The sequence below is a fragment of the Cavia porcellus genome, unplaced genomic scaffold (genome assembly GCF_034190915.1).
Source record: "Cavia porcellus strain 051 isolate PalLab524CR breed Dunkin Hartley unplaced genomic scaffold, mCavPor4.1 scaffold_32, whole genome shotgun sequence".
NCBI classification, from domain to species: Eukaryota; Metazoa; Chordata; class Mammalia; order Rodentia; family Caviidae; genus Cavia; species Cavia porcellus.
In genome coordinates this window covers 43,081,641-43,103,960 of record NW_026947515.1, presented here as the reverse complement: position 1 = coordinate 43,103,960, position 22,320 = coordinate 43,081,641, and the positions used below count along the sequence as shown (strand labels likewise).

The 22,320-nt window shown below is 43.2% G+C and overlaps 1 protein-coding gene across 1 annotated transcript in view; it reads right to left on the bottom strand.

The window, feature by feature from the left end:
• Window positions 1–13,801: 13,801 nt before the first annotated feature.
• The window catches only part of LOC100732273 (protoheme IX farnesyltransferase, mitochondrial), a 117,444-nt gene continuing 108,925 nt past the window's right edge, over window positions 13,802–22,320 (bottom strand). The window contains exon 7 of the mRNA XM_003466315.5: window positions 13,802–15,788. Coding sequence (XP_003466363.1) covers window positions 15,382–15,788 — 407 coding nt within the window. The 3' untranslated portion in view covers window positions 13,802–15,381. The remainder of the gene's footprint in view (window positions 15,789–22,320) is intronic.

The following is a 22,320-nucleotide window of genomic DNA, read 5'->3' as shown; positions in this document are numbered from 1 at the left end:
CCATGACCAAGTGGGATTCATCCCAGGCATGCAGGGATGGTTCAACATACATAAATCAATAAATGTAATCCACTATATCAATAAAGCCAAAAGTAAGAATCACATGATCATTTCTATAGAAAAGGCAGAAAAAGCCTTTGATAAGGTCCAACATTCATTTATGATAAGAACTTTAGAGAAAATTGGAATAGGTGGTCTTTACCTCAATATAATAAAGGCCATCTATGACAAACCAACAACCAGTATCATACTAAATGGCCAAAAATTGAAGGCCTTTACTTTAAAATCAAGCACAAGACAAGGATGTCCCTTATCACCACTCCTATTTAATACAGTACTGGAAATACTAGCCAGAGCAATTAGACAAGAGAGAGAAATAAAAGGGGTAAAGATAGGAAAAGAAGAAGTTAAATTATCATTGTTTGCAGATGACATGATACTCTACATAGAAGACCCTGAAAACTCAATTGAAAGACTCTTAGATATAATAAATAAATTCAGTAATGTAGCTGGATACAAAATCAATACTCAAAAATCAATAGCATTCCTATACACTAAAAACAAAATCACTGACAGAGAAATAAGAGAAGCCACACCCTTCACACTAGCAACCAAAAATATGAAACATTTAGGAATTACTCTCACAAAAGAAGTAAAAGACCTGTACAGGGAAAATTATTATACACTGAAAAAAAGTTGAAGATAATCTCAGAAAATGGAAAGACATCCCTTGCTCATGGATAGGAAGAATAAATATTGTGACAATGGGCATTCTCCCAAAACTCTTTTACAGATTCAATGCAATCCCAATAAAAAATACCATCAACATTCCTCACAGATCTAGAGAAATCACTCCTAAAATTCATCTGGAGCAAGAAGAGACCTAGAATAGCAAATACAGTTCTAAGCAGCAAAGACAAAGCAGGAGGTATCACAATCCCTGACTTGAAGTTATACTACAAAGCAACTGTAGCAAAATCAACATGGTACTGGAATCAAAACAGAGCTGAAGATCAATGGAATAGATTAGAAGATACAACCACAACTACAAACACACTCAACCACCTTATTTTCGATAAAGGAGCCAAGCAGGTTCACTGGAAGAACGACAGTCTCTTTAATAAATCGTGTTGGAAAAACTGGCTCTACATTTGCCGAAAACTAAAACTCGACCCAAGCCTATCACCATGTACTAAATTAAAATCTAAATGGATTAAAGATCTGGATATTAAAACAGAAACACTAAATCTATTTGAAGACAAATTAGGTAGAAACCTTGAAGACATAGGAGTAGGTAGAGAATTCATAAACAGGACTCAAACCTCATGGGAAATACTTCCCAGGGTCAATAACTGTGATCACCTCTTATTAAAAAGTTTCTGCATGTCAAGAGAAATCTCCAGCATAGTGAAAAGAAAACCCACAAACTGGGAAAAAATCTTAATGAACTCTTCCTCAGTGAAAGAACTTCTGTCTAAAACATATAAAGAATTTAAAAAAACTCAGACCCCCAAAATTCAAAGATCCAATCCAAAAATGGGCATCTGAGATGAATACGCAATTCTCAGATGAAGAAATACAAATGGCAAATAAATACATGAAAAAATGTTTATCATCATTACTCACTGGAGAAATGCAAATTAAAACCACACTGAGATTCCATCTCACTCCTGAAAGAATGGCCAAGATCAAGAAAACCAACAACAACAAATGCTGGAGAGGCTATGGGGAAAAAGGAACTCTCCTACACTGTTGGTTGGAGTTTAGACTGGTGCAACCACTGTGGAGGTCAGTCTGCAGATTTCTCAAAAAACTGGGATTGGAAGTCCCATTTATTCCAGCTATTCTACTTCTAGGCATATTCCCAGAAGAACTGAAAGCATCATACCACAGTGATATATGTGCACCCATGTTTATAGCAGCACAATTTGTAATCTCCAGATCTTGGAAACAACCCAAGTGTCCATCAACTGAGGAATGGATAAAAAAGTTGTGGTATTTTTATACAATGGAGTACTACTCAGCTATAAAGAAGGATCACATTGAAATATTTATAAATAAATGGGCACAGCTTGAGACTATACTCATAAGTGAAATAAATCAAACTCACATGTATGAATACCGAATAGTTTCCCTAGTATAAGAAATGATACAAATACATAAAAGGTACGTCGTAATCATGATTCCCCATTATATGGCTTTGAAGCCTTATGAAATTTTCACTCATTATTTGGAATGCTTTTATTCTTGGCTGTTTGATATTATTGTCTGTGATGATATGAACAACTATTTTGAAGAAAACAAGACATCATAATAGCTAGTGCTGATTTCCTATCATCTTGTTTTGAAGTCCCATCAAACTGTTGCTCTTCTGTCTCCATTGGTTTTATCATGTTGTATCTTTGGATTTCATTATATGTGATAGTATAAACAAAACTTTTTATAGGCAAAAATATAGAAACCATCACTCGTTTTCTGTTAGCTGGTTATAAATACCTTGTAAGACTTTCATCCTCTTGAATGGTTTCCCACTGTCTTGATATGTTTGATGCTATAGTATACGAAGTTATACTCAAATATTTCAAGGAAAGAGACACTATGGTAACTACTATTAAGTTGGGTTATCTTGTGGTGAAACACTATGTTGCTTAAATTGTTCTGTTCTGACCTGTATTGTTATGTTGTTATGTCCTCTTTTATCTCAATCTCCCCCCTTTTTAAAATTTATTTTATTATTTTTTTAATTAAGGGAAAATTTTTTAAAAATTAGGACATATTATAGTAACTTTTTGATTTTCTATTAACTCAATTTGAAGCCCTGTATTGCTCTCAACCATCTTGTTTTGACTGATTTTACTCTATTCTGTTCTGTTTGATGTAATCAGTTTTGAGGGTATAGGCAACTATTTTGAAGGCAGTAAGATTTACTATGATTCTTGCCTATTCTTGTTTGACTGTTATCTTCTTTTGAAGTTCAGTAATGTCTCCAATGTTTAGGTTTTATGGGTTTTGTTATGTACTGTTTTGTTCAAATTTATTATACCTGATGATATAGACAATTCTTTTTAAGGTAGCAAGAGGCATTATGGTAACCATTGTTGACTATCTTGTATTCTGTTTTTACGTCATGTATTATGTCCACCCTTTGTTTTGACTGACTGCTTTGTTTTGTCATATTTGGTTTTATTCTCTTCCAAAAAAAAAAAGTAATAAGAACTGTGGGAGTAATAAAACCCAAAATGTGTAAATGTTACTGTAAAAAAGAGAGGAAACAAAAGTGCTCCAAAGGACACAACTGCAAGTGTGTTTAGGTGTGTAAGATAGATGACCATATTACTAAGTTTTTGTTGGATCATTGAACACAACTGTTTGTAGTCTCACTGTTTGAATGTCCACTTTGTATGTTTAATTTTGTAACTTGATCAACTATTGCTAGGATGACAATATGTAATCTATTTAGTGATTGCTGTTTATTTTTTTGAAATTCTGTATAACTTGTACCCTTTTACTGTTTTGTTTTTTTCTTTAAATAAAAAAGATTTAAATTAGCTCTTCTTTAATGATTATTAAAAATTTTATTTAAAAATTACCTGTCAGTGATTTTTGGTAGATTTTTAATTATTAATAAAATGTCTTCAATGATTATAAAAAAAAGAAATCTTGAAGACATAGGAGTAGGCAGAGAATTGATGAACAAAAATCAAACTGCACGGGAAATACTTCCCAGAATCAACAACTGGGATCTCATCTTATTAAAGTTTTTGCATGTCAAAAGAAATTTCCAGCAGAGTGAAAAGAAAACTCACAAAGTAAGAAAAAAATCTCCAACAGAGTGAAAAGAAAACCTACAAATCGGAAAAAAAAATCTTAGTTAACTGTCTCTCAGATAAAAGACTTCTATAAGACTTAAAAAAAATTAGGTTCTTAAAAAAGAACCCAGTCCAAAAATGTGCATCTGAGATGAATAAACACTTCTCAGATAAAGACATACAAATGGCAAATAAATATATAAAAAATGTTCAGCATTACTGGTCATTAGAGAAATGCAAATTAAAACCACACTGAGATTTCATCTTGCTCCAGAAAGAATGGTCAAGATCAAGAAATCAACCAATAACAAATGCTGGAGGTCTGTGGGAAAAAAGGAACCCTTCTCCACTGTTGGTGGAAGTATAGATTTGTGAAACCAGTATGAAAGTTCCTCAAAAAGCTAAGATTGGAGGGTCCATTTGTTCCAGCTATCCCACTTCTGGCCATTTTCCCAGAAGAACTGAAAACATCATACCACAATGATATATGTGCACCCATGTTTACAGCAGCACAATTTGTAATAGCCAGATCTTGGAAACAACCTTGTCCATCAACTGAGGAATGGATAAAAAAGTTGTGGTATTTTATACAATGGAGTACTACTCAGCTACAAAGAAAGATCACATCGAGGATTTTTTTGGTAAATTTTTTTATTATTTTGAAGGTAGTAAAACACAACAGAACAAGACAGAACAAAGCCAATTTAGACAGTGTAGTGAAATTGGTACAGAACTTCACAGCAGGGTACCAGGATAACAGTAATAGGCACCACAGTACATCTTGTTATGTTCACAATAGTTGTTCTTTCAGTCAGGTATAGCAAAATAAAACCAAATACAGAACATTATAGAAGTTATCAAAACAGATTATTGAATAGAGCAGTACCATTAATCGGAATAAAGCAAAACAGTGGTAAAAATATTTGCCTTCCAAGAGAGGGTAGAAGGAAATTCCCGTTATTTGCTATATTGCATATGGTCATCCTCCCAAGAGATGCTCAGATCTCTGGCTCCCATTGGCTAACGGGGATGCGGGGAAGATATTTGATTCTCAGCCCAAGTGCCTGAGTGTAGGCTCATGGTTGTGTACCAGGGAGTTGAGCTGATTGCTTGGTTTCCCAGCGCCCTAAGTTCCAACATGGTGTGGATCTCAGGACATCAAGACTTTCATAAGTAAATGGATGCACCTTGAGACCATATATATAAGTGAAATAGATCAAACTCACATGTGTAAATACCATATTGTCTACCTACTATAATAGACTGAAAGAGAAAATATGGCCCAAAATCTATTAATAAATATTTTGTAAGAGTAAGAAACTGCTCAAAGGGGAAAAGTAAGTGGGATATTAGGAAAAGAGGAAAAAAGAAAAAAGGAGAAATAAATGTGTGTACATATACAATACTACTAATTCTATTAGTTCTTGGAAAAGAACAGTTAATACTGATGTGATTAGGTCAATTTTGCACGTCTATATCTAGTAATCTAAGCAACCCTTTTGAAAGTAACAATAGGCAATATTACAATCATTGTTAAATTCCTGTCAACTTGTTTTGAAAATCTATACTGTTATTGTTTTCAGTTTGTTGTTGTTGTTTCTTTTGCATTTTATTTTTCTTTCCTGTCTTTTTGCTCTTAGGTCACATACTCTAATTCTTGAGTCTGCATGCCTCAACTTCTCTCTTACTAGGTCTGAATGAGAAGCTGTCTGCAACCTGGCTCATTCTGCAGCTCAAAAGCAACCGCAGTTATTGGTTCTTTGTGTTTTCTTCTAGGAATATTTCAGGTAAAGGGGCAAGCGATCAGTACCTGGCCCAAGGTAGGATATGTGAATAAAGAAATACATAATTATTTAAGGGGTTAGGGGTCTCAACATTGAGGGAGAGAGAGAGAGAGAGAGAGAGAGAGAGAGAGACAGACAGACAGACAGACACATGGACAGAGACAGAGTTGCCAAGAATGGTCCAATAAAAAGAGGTGAAGTCATTGTTTTTTTTTAATTTAAAGAAAAAAACAAACAAACAAAAAACCAGATAAAGAGTAGAAATAATACGTAATTTCAAAAAACAAACAGAAGTAACTAGGAAGTCATTGTTCACTTTATATGCTTTGATTTTGTAACTTGAACAACTAGTTCTAAAGATCACAATATATCAACTAGTGCTGATTTCTTAATGTTACTTCTTAAAATTCTGTATGATTTCTACCCTTTTTTCTGTTTCTTTTCTTTTTTTTTTTTTTTTTTTTTTAATCGGTACCAGGGATCGAACTCACGACTGCCTGCTTGCAAGGCAGGCGCTTATGCCGCTGAGCTAAATCCCCAGCCCCCTGTTTCTTTTTAATTAATAAAAAAGGAAGAGATGAAGAGTTGAACATACCCCCCGGATCAAGCCCTGCCTGAAACTAGTTTCTTCTCCATCATTCAACTACGGGAACCAACACATTCCTTGTCTTGATTATGTCAGTTGTAGTTGAGTTTCCTGTCATGCCCAATTAGAATCTGAGTAGAAACAGGAAGGCTTGTTAACGGTAGTTTATGAGGATACACTCTGCTCCTGGATTATCTGCATACAACTAGACAATGAACTTAGAAGGGAGGCATTTTTCTCCTCGTTTGGTCCTGGGCAAGTCGTGTCTACATTTTGCAGGTAAACAAATGCCGTATAGCAGTATGAGGGATCTGCAGTTACCCATGATTTGTGTCAAAGTTTATTTATTACTGATACATATCGATTATAAACATTAATGGGACACATTCCTGCCCTTTCCCATATATCCTCCTCAGTCCTTTTTTTCAAGCTTTCACATGAGAGAGAACATGCGTGTGATAGTTGTGATACTTTGTTTTTGTCTGTCTGTGTCTGGCTTATTTTATTTAATATGATGTCTTCCAACAGGAGTTCTATCCACTGTGTGGCAAATTACAGCAGTACATTCTTATTTATGGCTAAATAATGTCCCTTTGCCTATATATTCCATTTATCTATTTGTTTGCTTGCTTATTTATTTATTTAGGATATTGGGGATTGAACCCAAGGGCTTTGGCTAAGCTACACCCTGGTCTTCTTTGTTTTGAAACAGGGTTTCCTGCTCAGTCACTAAGGTGCCCAGGCACCTAACGACTTGCCTTGGCCTCCCAACGTGCTGGTATTTGAGATGTGCACCACCATACCCAGCTAATTATCCATTTATTCACTGAGGGGCATCCAGGCTGATTCTGTGTCTCAGCCTTTGTGAATCATGGCCTCAGTAAATGGGCATATCCATATCTTTCTTGAATAGTTACTGTATTTCCTTTGTGATTTTTATTTTTATTTCTTTTTGGTACCAGGGATCGAACTCACAACCTCGAGTTTGCCAAGCAGGCACTTATGCTGCTGAGCTAAGCCCCTGGCTTCTTTTTTGTTTTGTTTTTTTGAGACAGGGTTTCACTATAGTTCAGGTTGGTCTTGAACTCACTGTGCAGCCCAGGCTGGCTTCAAACTCACAGCAATCCTTCTGCCTCAGCCTCCCAAGGGCTGGGGATTACAACAGGCGTGTGCCACCATGTCCAAATCATTTCCTTTGCCTATATACTCAGGAGTGGGATAGCTGGATCATGTGGTAATTCTATTTTTAATTTTTGGAGGAACTCCATTGTTTTCCACAATGGCTCTACTAATTTACATTCCCACCAATAGTGTCTATCACCAGCCCAGATTATTTTATTGATAAAGCCATTCTAACAGGTGAGATGTAATCTAGATATAGTTTTAATTTCCCTGATTGCAAATGATAGCATTTTTTTCAAATATTTACTGGCAGTTTGTGCAGCTTCTTTTGAGAATTTTCCTTTTCAGTACTATGCATTGAATCTAAGGACTTTTCACTGTGCAATATCTTCAGTCTTTTAAAATGTTAAAATTTCAAAATGGGGTTTTGCTAAGTTGCCCAGGCTGGATGAAACTTGTAGTCCTCTGCCTCAGCCTCCCAGAGTTCGGGGACAACAGGCCTGTGCCAGCACGCCAGCTGACTCATGTTCATTCAGACCACCTGGTGGATCAAGTTTTAGGTAAAAAATCTCATTTTCCCTAAATTTGGAAAATGAATCCAGGTACTTTTATTGAATAGGCTGCTGAATTATCCAGGTTGGAGGGATTCAAGCGGGCAGATGGAACACGTGTAGGGAGGGCTTTTTGACCGAGATAAGCCCTGGACGCAAAGGTGAGGGTCCTGTGTTGGGTAAGCTGGTTTTTCCCAGAGCACTCTGCATCAGGAGACTGTGGCTGGCGTTGCCCGAGGAGACCTGCTGTCAATTCCAGGCAGAAGCTGGGGCGGTCTAAGGTCTAAGCATGCTGGGGATGATGGGACGGTGTGTGCCCGAGTGCAAGACAGGCTGAGGCAGCCTGGACCTTCAGTGAGGCTGACATGAGCAACTGCCTTTAGTCACCACAGTGAAGGCGGAGAAGGCAGGAGACACTGGAGAACTTCCATCCTAGCGAATGATGCCGTCTTGTCCCCAGGGCTGGGACCCCTGGAATACCCCAGGCTCTTCTTTCCTCCAGTCACACCCAAGCTCCTGGATTTCCCTGTGCCTCTGTCTCCCTGGTTTGCTCAGGTTCCTGCCTATTATTGCTCCCTAGTTTCTCTGATTCATCCATCTTTCTTGCTATGGTCTGCATTTTATTTTGAAGGCACCAACTGATCACGCCACGTTCGAGTTTGATTGCACAATGGCTCCCTCTTGCCTCAGAGTAAAATCCAGGCTACTTAGGTAGATACAAAATCCTGTAGGTCTGGTCCCTCTGTTTTCCTTTTGAATTGCATCCTCTACACCATTCTGGTCCTCAAACTCCAACCACGCAGAACCACTTGTCAAACACTTGCCGTTGCTTCACCTGGACCTTAGCTTACCTTGTTCCCTCTGCCTGAAGTCCCCCAACCTGCCCAGCTTCAGTGTTTGACCTGGAGACCAACAGTCTGCTGAATTCTTTGTTTCAAACACAGAAACACAGTAGGACACTACATCAGTACCAGATCACACCATACAGGAAACAAAGCTGTGGAGTTAGTTGCATTTTCTGTTTGGTTTCATTCAGATCCTCTTAATAGAGATGGAAAGTGTTATGGTTTGTATCTAGGAAACCTCCTGCCCATTCTGCAAACCTCACGTGTGTGTAAGTGGGGCTCTTCAGAGCTGGCTGGATCTAGGGTGTGTGACACTGGGATTAAGAGTTTGTGGTCATGGGTACTGGGGATTTAGCTCAGCGGCATAAGCGCCTTCCTTGCAAGTGTATGGTTGTGAGTTTGATCCCTGGTACTGATAAAAATGAAAAAGACAAAAAAATTTTTAAAAAGAGTGTGTGGTAATAAAAAATTAGTCCACTAATTAGAATGAGCATAGTTCTGGGTGTGGCTGAATGGATTTATGGAGGATAGATCTCCAACCTAGGTGTGGACCTAAAGGGTTTGGAGCCTGTTTGAGATAAAAGTCAACAGCAGGTTCGTTTTTCCTGCTGCTGTGAGCTGCTTTCTGTATAGCAAACTATGAGCTATCTTTCTTCTCTGATGCCCCTCTGCTATGGCACCCAGTGTCGGAGCCAGCTATGGACTGACGCTGACTGCTACAAACTGAGCTAAAGTAAATCTTTCCTGCTTCAACTCTAGGGGTCAGGAATTTTGTTTCATTAATGAGAAAAGTAACTAAGACAGAAGGTCTATAGCTGGCCCACTCCCATGACAGCGCAGAGCCTACAAGAAAGAACAGAAAGAATCTAATCAAAGCAATCACAAGAACCAAGGTCAAGGGGAAGCAGAAGCTGAGGAGGCTTGGGAGGCTGAGCAGAGGCAACCCCAAGTCAGGTAGGGGGGCCTGGAAATGGGGAAGAACTTGGGCTTTGGGCTAGAACCTGGAGAGTACCCACACCCTCACCCACCTTGTGAAGTCACCAGAGAGGAAAGTTTTGGGGTTTGGGGTGTACATTCCCTCCCCACACCCCCTGTAAGACTCAGCACAGCAACCAGGGATAATTACTTGCTCAGAGCTGCCAGAATAAAGGCTGGGGAGTTAACCCACTCCACTTTCTCTGCTCAGTGGCTGACCTGTTTGATTTGGTTTGGGATTCCTCTTGTGTTTGTGTTTGCTGAAGCTCAGAAGGGTAAAGGGCTTGTTTGTGTTTGTCTTGCTGATCTTCTTGGAGAGTCTTCCTCAACTTTTCTGTCCTTTGATGCCTAGCGGGGGAGAAGTTACTGCTCCACCAAATACTGTGGTGCCTCTTCCTGCTTCCTGTGTCATCCTGCAGCGCCCCCTGGCTGTCACCCAGTGACACAGGACTAGCTTTTACCTAGACCCTGAACTTCCTCTTCCTCGTCCACTGAATTGAGTTCCCCATTCTTTTGATTTCTACCTCTTAGGCAGCTCCCCTGTTCATGAAGAAGGAAGGCTTCCATCATGCACATTGTGTGGGCATGAACTCAGGTGGTTATAACAATGACCAGAGAAGAAAATATTAGGGGTGAGGATGGAGTTAAGACAATAGATTCTTTGCGAATGTATTTGATAAAGAGTGATAAAGAGAACCCAAGAGAAACATTTGCAAAGAATCCAATCCAATTTAGGTACTTGACTAAGGATTCTTTTTTTTTTTTTTTTGTCTTTTTCCTTTTTTATCGGTACCGGGGATCGAACTCACGACTGCCTGCTTGCAAGGCAGGCACTTCTGCCACTGAGCTAAATCCCCAGCTGACTAAGGACTCTTAACTAGAATACTTGAGACAACAAAGCCCTGCAGATACAGGAAATAATGAAAATCTACTACAACCTGTAAAACAAGACTGACAAATGTGTGGAACTAGGGAGAAATGATAGGACCTTGTCTTGGCTTAACTTTGACAATTTTCTTCACACAACAGGAAGCAAAGTGCATCTGTCCTGGGTTCCATCACATGGGGCAGGCTTCCCATTTGCCACCACTGGAGCCACCAGCCAAGCCTCTGTCACTACTGGTATATCTGTCATATGGACACTATTTGTCTTTTGTCCTTGGTGTGAGCTATGGACATTTCTTCCTGGCTTTCTAGCTGAATGGCAGGGAAGCAGGAGGAATAATCAATAAGCAGGTAAGTGAAACAGGTCTTCGACACAGGTTGAGTATCCTGTATCTGAACTGCTCTGGATCAGATAGGTTTCAAATTTTGGATTTTAGAATATTTGTATATACCTACTGAAGTTCTTCAGGATGATACTCAAGGGTAAACATGCAATTCACTATTTTTACATACACCAATACATATATCCTGAGAATAACTTTAGAATTTTGACTGTGCCTGCACATGAGGTCAGGTGTGGCGTTTTCCACTTGGGGCATCATGTCAGAAACTTACAAGTTTCTGATATTAAGCAAGGCATAGCGGCACATGTCTGTGATCCTAGCTACTCAGGAGGTGGAGGCTACTGGATCCCAAGTTCAAGTGTAGCCTGGACAACTTAGTGAGACCTTGTCTCAAAATAAGAGTAAAAACTAAATAAAATAGAGGTTTTAAAAGGGCTGGGGATGTATCTCAGTGCTGCCTGGGTTCACTCCATATTACTGCAGCAAAACAAAAAGAAACAACAACAAAAAAAGAGCTTCTGATTTTGAAGCATCTTGGACTTTGGGTTTTTGGATCAAGCACGTTCCATTTTTGCTGGAATCCGGCAGGAGAAGTGGTTACTGGGGTAAGGTGATGGCTGAAAGAAAAAAAAAGGCAAAGCCCAGAAATAAGTAGAAGTAGAAGTAAGTTAGAAGTATAACAAATACGTAGAGTTGGCGGCTTGAAAGTGCGGGAAGGCACCGTGTTGCTACAGTCTCAGGACAGAGTTTTGCAGACGCCAGGGAAACGGGCTATGCCAGCAGGACGAGGGCTACTTAGAAATCATCTTTTCTCATGTGACCGTCTGCTGTTAGTACCTTTCCAAACCACTGCATTCTTCAGACTAGGCTGACAGACTCCACTGCTCTGACCACAAATGTCTCAAATAATCAGACAGGAATTAGTCTTTTCTTCATTCACAAAGTATTTATACCTGTTCTGTTGTAAGCGTTATTCTAAATGCTGGCGATAAAGCGATGCAAAGATGATGTGCTTGCCTTTATGGAGCTCTAGGGGAGAGACGATAGACAAGAAGTGAAATATGTAAATACTGTATGAATGTTAAAAAAGTAGTAAGCTCTAGGCCAAAAAGGCCTTCCTAAGGAGCATCATTTCTTTTTTTTTGGTACTGGGGCTCGAACTCACAACCGTGTGCTTGCCAGGCAGGTGATTGTGCCACTGAGCTAAATCCCAGCATGGAAGTGCCATTTCAATGGGATTCAGAGTGGGCTCAGGAGAGGAGGCTGGGGGGCACAGGGAGGAGGAGGTGGGGATGCTCCCAAGGGGGTGTGCCTCATGTCTATCAGGAAAAGTGCGCAGGGCTTCAGGCAGGATAGTAGGTGGGGCAGGATGGTAGTGCCCAGATCAGAGAGGCAGACAGCGGAGCACGGCCACATCACGTGGGGCCTTTCGGGCCACGGTGCACACTCTGCATTTTATATCCAACAGAGAGTGCCCATGCCAGGTGGAAAATTGGAATTGCCCCATGTCCTTAAAGAACTCTGCTGGTTCCTATCTGAGTAACAGGGAGCAGGGGCAAAGTAAAAGGAGAAAGTTACACTGAGTGTAAGATAGTGTCTTTGGAGGGATGGGTGATGCTGGGGGTTACAAGCTGCTGGGGAGTGATGGTACAATTTAGGATCAATTTCCAGAGGTTACCTCAGTTTGGGGACCTCACAGTGATATGCACCAGACAGTTATGACCCAGGCTGGGTCAATCAGAATACCAGCTTGGGTTGTCACATGACTTATGGTGTTATTATCTAGATGTCCCTCTGAAGCTTTAGGAGTTCATAGATGGCATTTCTGGGAGGCCACTGGATCATGGGGGTATGATACTCACAGGGGATTAGTCTACCGGTGAGTTTTTAGTTAAATGGGAGGTGACGTCTGGTTGGAGAAGGTGGGTCGCTGTGGGGGTGGCCTGGAAGCTTCTCTTTCCTTCCTCCTCCCTTGATCCCTCTCTCTGCTCTCTGAGGCTACACCATGAGCTTTTTCTCCTCTGCTACACTAGCAGGCCTTGGAGCCAGCTGACTATGGACTGGAACTCCAACACACTGAGCCAAAACAAACTCCCTCCTTAGAGTTGTGGCAGTGGGGATGAGTCTCAGCAAGGAGAAAGTGACTGTGACACATGGCATAGGTGCTCTACCTCTCAAACGCTCTGTGAGGAACCTGGCAGGCGTGCCCCGAGTGACAGAACCTAAATTTCTGGGTAAGGACCACCTTCTTCTATGTCTGGAGTAATAATCAGGCCAACGTCTCAACACAGTTCTTTGCTCATGTCAAATGAGGAGTCTGTTTTCTCTGACTGGGAGCACGTCATTGGAGTATGCCTAGGAAGCATTTTCCAAAACTCTATCTCGGGCTCCTGCAGCGGTCAGAATTCTGGGGGGCCTCATTGGCAGGGCCAGCCTGTCAGCTGGAGTACGCCAGGGCGCAGAAGGAAAGGGAGGGAAGGGGAAGGAGAAGTGGGTGTGAGGGACTGACCAGCTCCATCCAAACTCAGAGGAGCGAGGGTGCAGGAGCAGGGAGACAATGGCCAAGCGTACACAGGGTCAGCTGGACAGGAGGGACACACACTCATTTCTCTGAGGCATGTTGTACTATGTAGTAAATATAATACACAATAATGTACCGCACAATTCAAAATCAGCATTTCAAGTGTTCTAACCCCAAAGAATAAGCACTTGCATAATGAATATCCTAATTAGCTGTAACGATGAACTGTATGACCACTTTGCATTCCGTAAGTATATAACAGCGACGTGCCATGTAGTTCTTCAACAGCTCACGAAGGGCGAGTGCATTTTACCAAGTCACAAGGAACCATGCAAACTTGGCTCCAGATGATTAAAAAATAACTCTGCACCACACACACTCCTGTTCTGATAGTTTTATTGCAGAAGGAAGATAATCAACACAGGTTACAAACTTAAGGGCTGCAACAAATTGCAGATGCTCTTTCCAGACATTTCTATGCCACGTACCCACAGGAAACAACCTGGATGCAAGCAAGAGGTAATATTCCAGAGAAGCAGAAATAAGGGCGAGGGGCTATCTGCAGCTCCTTTATTTTGTTTTATTTATTTTTTTGTGAGGGTGGGATGGAGTCTGGGCCTCATGCATGCTAAGTAAGTGCTCTACCACTGAGCTACATTTCTAACCCTAGACATTTCTGAGAGAACAGTCATACTAAAATGACTGCTCAGGCCCCTTAAACAAATCCCTAAAGGGCAGTAGTGCTCCAGAAGACTGTAATTAAAACATCCTGCCAGGATCTAATGTTTTGAGCAACTGGGACTCTGTGGCACTCAAGAGGACAAGGGCCTGGCGGGTGACAATGTCTGATGTCTAAGGCCACCTCTGGCTATAGGAAAACGCACTAATCTCTAGAAGTGGGACCGTCCCATTGGAAGCCCAACTGGGCCTCTGGCTCTCAAAGCCACTGCACATGTGGAGGCTAATTTCTGGATGGAAATGTGGTTTCTACAAAGGACAAGAATGCAAGCTATGTGGGCTGCTAGCCCAGCTCCCCTTTTTCCAGCTTCCCTGCTCACAGGGCCTTGAAAAAGCTAGGCAGCAAAGAGGACAGACAAGGCTCAGGAGAGCCTGAAGAGGTCCAGTCTGAGAGCCACGCCGGAGGCATTTCTGGAATGAAGGCGGGTGCCTCTCTTCCAAAAAGAAATGCTTCAGACGGTGCTTGTACTTCAAAGTGAACTATAAAGATGCCTTTGACTGCCGGGGGTTTCTAGAATTCTGATTTGCAATGGGAGTGGTGGTGTGGGACAGGGGCTGGCAGTTGAGTCTTTGATTCCCTGAGTAACCGTTTGGAACCCCCATTCCCAAGTTGTGCAGTGGCCCATCTTTTGTGTTCTATTATTTCTGTGGCCATACACAGTTGAGAACAGGGGTGAGATGCAGAGGACAGGAACGGGGCCCCAGTTCACTGGCAGGGAAAGGGGTGCCGTGACTGTAGCGAGCTGGTCCTAGATGACCCTGAGGCACAGAGCAGCGGTCTGATCAGAGCTTGTCTGACCAACAGCCACTCTAGCTAGCAGGTGGGGAGTGTGTGCGTGTGTGCAGCCAGAAGATGCGTATCGCATCCACAAGAGGGAGAAGAAAACGGAGGATGGTGGTAACGGAGGAAAGGATGTATGAGGCTCATCAAAGAACAAAACGAATTTCCTTTGCATTAATTGGCTGAGCTAACTCATTTCTTATTTGGGGGGACATTTAGGGATATATATGTATAACTATAAATACATATGCACACATATATATATACACATATATGTGCATTTAAGTGAACACTGAGCACCAGATTGCTTCACAATCTTGTACTAAAACCAGTGATTTCCCTTCTTGCACTCCAGAAATACCAAAATATTTTTATCTATCAACAAAAGAATTGTGCATCCCCCGTTTTGTTTAGTTCTGCCCCCCTATACCTGCTTACTGTCAGCTCTGAGCATCTCCCTTGTCCTCCTCCCTACCTGGCCGGCGCTTACAGGTGAGCATGAGCAGCAGGAGCAGAGGCAGATGCCACAGGCTGCAGAAGAACAGCTTCCTGGAGCTCTTCCGGTCCGCGTCCTTGTAGAACCGGAAGCCGAGGTAGGAAATGTACAGGTTGATGGGGAGGGAGACCAGGGGGAAGGCCCACGTAGTGACGTCCAGCACCGGTGCAGCTATGCACAGTCCGACCAGCGCCAGGCAGTGGCGCAGCGCCACTCGCCTGCACAGGCCTGGGTGGGTCACTGACATCATGCAGTAGCCACCACGGGAGTAGTCTTCACGGAGGCCCCAGCTCAGGGCATTGAAATGGGGGAACTGCCACGAGTAGAGGATTCCTCCCAGGAGAAGTGCACCTGTCAGAGTTTAGATGGAAAAGAAGGAAACAAACTCAGAGTCATCAAGAGTTTCCAGAGGAACAGTTCTACCCCGGAGGAGCCTGTCTGGCCCCTTTAGGCACTGTCTTGGGGTCTGACCAGCAACTCTGCCTCCTCAGATCGGCTTCAGGTGAGGCAGGCATGGCACAGTGGTGTGGAAAGTCCACTCCTTCCCAGGATGTGCATGAGGCAGAGAGGCTGGCTACTACGTGGACCTGTCACCTAAGCTTCAGGATGTTTAGCACCTGTGGATTTTATCCACTTGCAATGCCTCTCACGGTTCACCAGTAATGACCAGAGAGGCCCTACTCAGGCACTTGAGAGCACTGAACAGAGACCAGAGTGGATTCCAGCCTCTATGCTCCTGCTTCTAATGCCACTTATTCAGTTGAGACTTGGACTAGCTGGCAGCAGGACAGCACCTCGAAGGCCCAAGTCTAGTGCACCTGGCTCCCCTGCAGGTGTTAGCAGTTCCCACTTGCCCACAGACCAGTGCCGAAGTCTGCCTGTCCCCCGCGACCACCATGTGGGTATCCGGAACATTCTTCCTCATGATTCTCCAGAGCCTGGCACAAGTTGCATGTACTAAACAGCAGGTGCTAAGTAAAGGCCTGAGCAAAGAGCTCACACTGGCATAAAGGAACACAGTCTCAGAGTAGAATGATCTGTCTACAGCTTCGTGATTTTTAAAACCTAAGGACATACCCTGAAGTAGTCCAACTGCTTTCTCTGGATCAGAACGTTCTGCTCGTTACTTGCAGGGCAGAATGGAGGCAGCCTTTGCTAAGCACCTACCATACTTCCCCAGAGGCTGCCCTGTTTAATCCCGACCACAGGATATTCAGTAATTATCTAAGCCTTAGAAATTAGATGTTGAGTTCTCCAAAAAGAAGTGAAGGGAGATTTGAAAACAAGTCTGTGTAATTTTTCAAACGAGGCTGTCTACTACGCTAAGCCACTTCCCTAAGGCCAGCTGGTGCTTGAGGGCAGGGACCAGTTACTTCACGCAGGCGATACGTTATTCTTGAGCTAGTCTAAGCGGCAAGCACTGAGCTTGGCAATGGGGTACAACACGGTGTATTCTCAGGTGCATTACATTCCGCATGGGTCAGGAAGGTAGGTGGGAATAGTTGTTACTTTTTTATTGCTGGGACAAATTACCTGAACCCCCAACTTAATGGAGAAGGGGTCTGTTTGACGGAAAGACTGAGATGAGTTGGTTCATGCACAAATAGCTGGCCCCAAGGCACAAAGGGAATGGCACGAGTGACTGGCAAACAAAGCTGATAAAGCCACAGCAGGCATGCGGAGCGGGTGGGGGTGGAGGGAGGGAGGGAGGGAGAGCAGCTTAGCTTTCTGTGGCTGCTGTGAGCTAAGCAACTCTTTTCCGTTTTCCATTAGGGAGACAAGATAATGAAGACCTGAGTTTAGGTCTACGTTTCAGCAAAGTTGCTATCAAATACTCACATCCACTTTTAACCTTCACTTCTTGTTAACTTGTAAATAACATGGACACAAATATCTTAGTCCACGCAAACATACTCCAATTTGAGTGAAAATAATGAGCTGCTATTTTGGGTTGAATCCATTCACTTGGTAAACAGATGATGGCATCTTACATGCCAAGTATAATTCTGGGTGACAGAAATGCAGCATCGAGGAAGATGAAGTCCTGCTTACAATCCATAGGGAGCAACAGGTAAAATTACAAATAGCCACGAAACCAAGTGACACTGAGGCCATCAGCCTGTAACTGGAAGTGGACTTGGCCCTGGAAACAGCAGAATGGCAGAAAGGCGAGAGTGAGGCAGAGTTGGGAGGGAGGCTGGTGGTCCCCTGAAGTCAGGAAAGGGCACAATTTCCACCCCTGGTCAGCACCATGGGGAGAACAGACTTGGGGTAGCGAGGGGTCAGGGACTAGGGAGAGAGCAGGATGCCAGATTCCTGCAGGCGGTTTCCCCTCTGGACACAGACTCTGGGAAGTGTTCTACTCTTGGTCATTTCAGATTTGAGGTGCCTATTAGACATCCCGGTTGCTTGTGGCTATCATATCCTTGGCACCAGACACACGCTTTCTAATGCTTACAACAGCCCCCAGCTTGCAAGTGTTATTACCACCATCTTACTATAATGAGACACATTACAGCAGCCCCTCCTTATCTAACGTTTCAGCCACCTCTGGTCAACTTTAGTCCAAAAATACACAGAAAATTTCATAAATAAACAACTCGTACATTTTAAATTATGGACCATTCTGAGCAGTGTGATAAAATCTTGCATAGACCTGTTTTGTCCCACCCACAATGTGAACTATCACTGTCTAGAGTATCCACATTGTCTACACTACCCTCCTTGAAACCACTTAGTAGTTCTGTTACCATACAAATTGTCATGGTCTCACGGTGCTTGGTACTCAGGGTCTGGGACCATCTGTGGTTGGCATCCAGTGTGGGTCTTGGGAGTTATTCCCTAAGGATATGGGAGGAGTACTGCAATTAGTTCACCAACAAGCTACTTTTAGAAAGCTGCTGCCATACCCAACCCCCAGCAGTCATAGCCCCATACCAGTGGCCTGAGTGGTGTAATATGAATGCCAGAGGGGTAGGGCAGTAACTGTCTTATTCATTAAGGTAACAGTCCCAGTACTGGTTTCGTGATAAACAGACATTTATGTTGACACTGAGTCTTCTCGGGGAATTAGAAAGGACACAGGGAAACGTGGGTCACAAAGGTGTAAGTGAAATAAGCAAAGGGACGATGGGAGTAGACTTTGTCTTTTAATGTGAAAATAAAATCATCTCCAGACTATTAGGTGGGACAAGAAAGGCGGGCATGTAGTTAGAGATTCTCAGGTCCAGGGTGATGCTGAAGGCCCTAAGCATGTTGTGTGGAGTAGCCTCGCTCAGAGTACAGAAGAAAGCAGACCCGACCAAGCAGTTTCTTGTCAGGAGAAACATCAGAGACAACTGCGGTGAGAGAGAGGGCAGGGCTGCACACTCTGTGGGTGTCTTTGTTCCAGAAGTGGCTGAGAAAGCAGACTGGAAGCAAAGCGGTTAAAGCAGCAGACTCAAATGCGGAATAGCTCTTTCTTTCTGAGCCCTCCTTTTTTGTGTGTCAACTGTATCCTGTGTTGCTCAATACGCATTTTCAGTTTCGCTTCTCTTACAATAACATAACTTGGGGGAAAAAAGGGGCTCATTTTCATTTTCACAAGAGTAGTACGCTGCTTTCTGCACGAAAGGAAATTGGTACGGGTTTGGCTCCTGTCACAAATGAAAGCCTTTCAGAAATCACAGCTTAAGTCTTAATGGATTGTAATCAGAAAACTACCACCCACACACAGTTCAGACTTGATATGCTTCAACTGCCTCCGCTCTATAAAAGACGTAAAACAAATTGCTCTCTTCATCAAGATAAGGTGAACAGGAACAGGAAGGCTTGAATTAGGCCAGGGTTGTGGCGGGGACCCACCTTCCTGGTGGGGTGAAATAAAGCACTTAGCTTTCAAATTCAAAGGCCTCCCTTACCCTCAAGGTAAGTAGAGCTCTGCTCTTCCCCTGGCCTCCGTCCCCAGCCAGTTTTTATTGGGCCTGTCTTCCGTAAAGGCAAACACTGTCTGGGAGCCCACCGAAGGACAGGCCCTGTCCCTCCTCAGAGTCCTTTGCCATCCTGGCCAGGGAGAAAGATCCCTCTGTGAGGAGTGCTCCCTTAGGGACAGGGCTTACGGGCAGCGCGTGGCAGCAGCTGCGCATACACTTGGCCTGGGAGAGGTCAGGGAGGGCTTCCTGGAACAGAGATCTGTAAACCGAAATCTGACTATGGTCTCTGAGTCAGGGCTGTCACAAAAGCAGCACTTGCCACTTCTTTGAACTGGATTGTCTCACTTTTTTACCTAATCCTGCTGTACATTTTTGGTTTTTAGTCCTAATGGAATCAATGTCTGCTTCCTTTTTTTTTAAATTAAGTGCTTGCTTGTGCATGACTATTTAAAATACTGGAAATCTATGAGAGGTAGCATTCCTATGGGCGCGGCTCGGCAGAGCACAGAAACTTCCTGAGATCATGTTACTATACCGGCTGAAAGGTAACTTCAGAGACTATCTAGGTGTCCAGGAGATTATTGTTTTCTTTCTTGCACAGAAAATAGAGAACTGCACATCTCCTATTCTGTGTGTGAACCACAGGAGAGCATCATTACCCACAGCATCCTTCCTTGTTAGAGAGACATGCTAGGCAGGCAAGGCTAACCAGCGTCTTCCTGGTAACACTGTAAAGACACATGTAGTTTTCAACTCTCTTTGAAACACGTGACCATCACTTCTGCAACATACAGATTTGGGGAAATATCTCTTTCTTTCTACTTCCTTGTAAAATACTCCTGTCCGCAGTATACTTCCATCACCTTGAAAAACAAATCGAAGGCAGGTCCAGCTAAATGGTATCCAACAAATGAAGGCAAAAATTCTCAAGCTGGGGTTCTCTCGGGATGTGCTCTTCCAAGGAAAGATCCTTCTGCAGTGGGGTTCAGGGGTTTCAGCTTGCTTCCCCTGCCTGCCCGGTGAGCACCTTCCCACGCCCACCCAAGGCCATTCATTGTCCCTGACCATGCCCGCACGGCTTTGCAAAGGATAAAGAAACCCAGCTCCACTCTGGAGCCTGTTATTGGGTCCGGGAGACAATAGGCTCTCCTCCCAAGGAAGCCCTGCACCGTGCATCGGGCCATGGCGGCTGCCTCTGTGCTTCATGGTTACGTGGCTGTGTAAACTGGCGGCCAGCGAGGGAAGCAAAGCCAGAGCGAGAGCTCCACGGTCACAGATTTCAAAGCCTTTCCTTTGAGGGTTGACACAAAGGGGTTTGTGAGACAGAGCAGCCCCAACAGCGGAATACACTCCTACAGTGGCGCAGATGAAGGGAAGAGGATGTGGGGCCAGTTTATCAACTGCACAGAAGACAGAAGAGAGGCTTACACGTCCTCTGAAAATAGGAAGCAAAGCGGACAATAGTTATTTGCTCTTGGAGAATGCTTTGGAAGGTAACTTGGGAATAATGATGCAGCTCAGGGCTGGAGCCGTGAGAGTCTCCTCCCCCTCACCTTGTGTATCTCCTGCCGTCTACAGAGTCACCAAGGAGGTTTCAGGGGTAAAGAAGGACAGCTGATTCTGAAAAAGGGCTTCTCTCTCCTAACACTCTGCAAGAAATTCAGCACTTGTGTATTCTCTTAGAAATTCCAACAGCCCCTAATTCCTTGGGTCACACCTGCAGGTCTTTCTGTCTTTATCCCCCAAATATTAATGTAGTCACTAGAAAGGACTGACTGGATGTGCGCTGTGTGCCTGATACCGTGTCTCCCCAAGGCTTCCCTGCTGAGCCCTATCTATCATTCTATCTGGAAAACGGGCCGAGTCCTAAGAGCTTGTGATCAATCACAGTCCGCAGTAGTACTGACACTGCGTCTCTAATTACACCAACATTTTGAGTCCAAGCAATATATTTCTAGTACATTTCTCAGTCTTTTTGTTCTTCGTTTTTGAATAAAGGGGTATTTCCACTCAAGTTTTTCTTTTCTGTTTTTTCCTAAAAAATGTCAGTTATTTTAATCAAACTCTAAAGGCAAAATCCACACTTAAATAGGCACTCACTTTTTAGTTGAGTTTCAAACTGAGGCAGTGTTTTAAAGGAAATCTTTAATAATACTTGTGTTATGTAGTACTTAGTGTTTAGTGAGTCCTGCATAAATAGTTTGCTGAATGAATGGGTGATTCTCCCCATCTGACTCTATTTTCTCAAGTGAGACAAAAAGAGGTAAATAGAGTGCAAACAGTGTTGAACAATTCGAAGTTCACCAGTTGAGGTTAAAAAGCTCTTTCTCTTTTGGCTACGAAAACTATCCATCTGCCAATTGTCACTTCCTGATAAGAGCCCATCTCTAAGTCCTCATTTGTAAATGAATGTTGGCTGACATACTCAATGTTTACCATACAACATCAGAATTAACTGAAGACAAGTGGGAAGTCAGCTCTCCAAGATGGTCATGTATAGGACCATTCTATACATTCTCAAGGCAAGAGATTTATTCAAAAATGCCAAAAAAAGGGAATATTTTGCAGAAATGGGGATGTGGAAAGAGAGGTGGCTATGGCAGGGGGCGGGAGAGGGGATTTAACCTGAAGCCTGGGAGATAAACCAAACAGTCTCTGGAGATAAACACTGCGGAGAGGCCTAATGCATGTGGCTCCCAGACTGCTGGGGGCTGGAGTGCCAGCTGCCAGGCACTTATCTGCAATACCCTCCTTCCCCTTGTCGGAACGGGCTCCTTCCTCAGGGCTCCAGCAGGTCACTCTTGTCACTGCTGTCCCCTGTGTACAGAATAAAACCAAGCATTTCAGCTCCTAAGACGTCAAGCTGGCTGGACCAGGGACCGGAAAACAGCCCTTGCAACTCTGCTGCCTGAGCATTAGCTGGAAAGCATTTTCAGTGTTTCTAGCGAGCAGCAGTTGAGTCTTAAAAATGA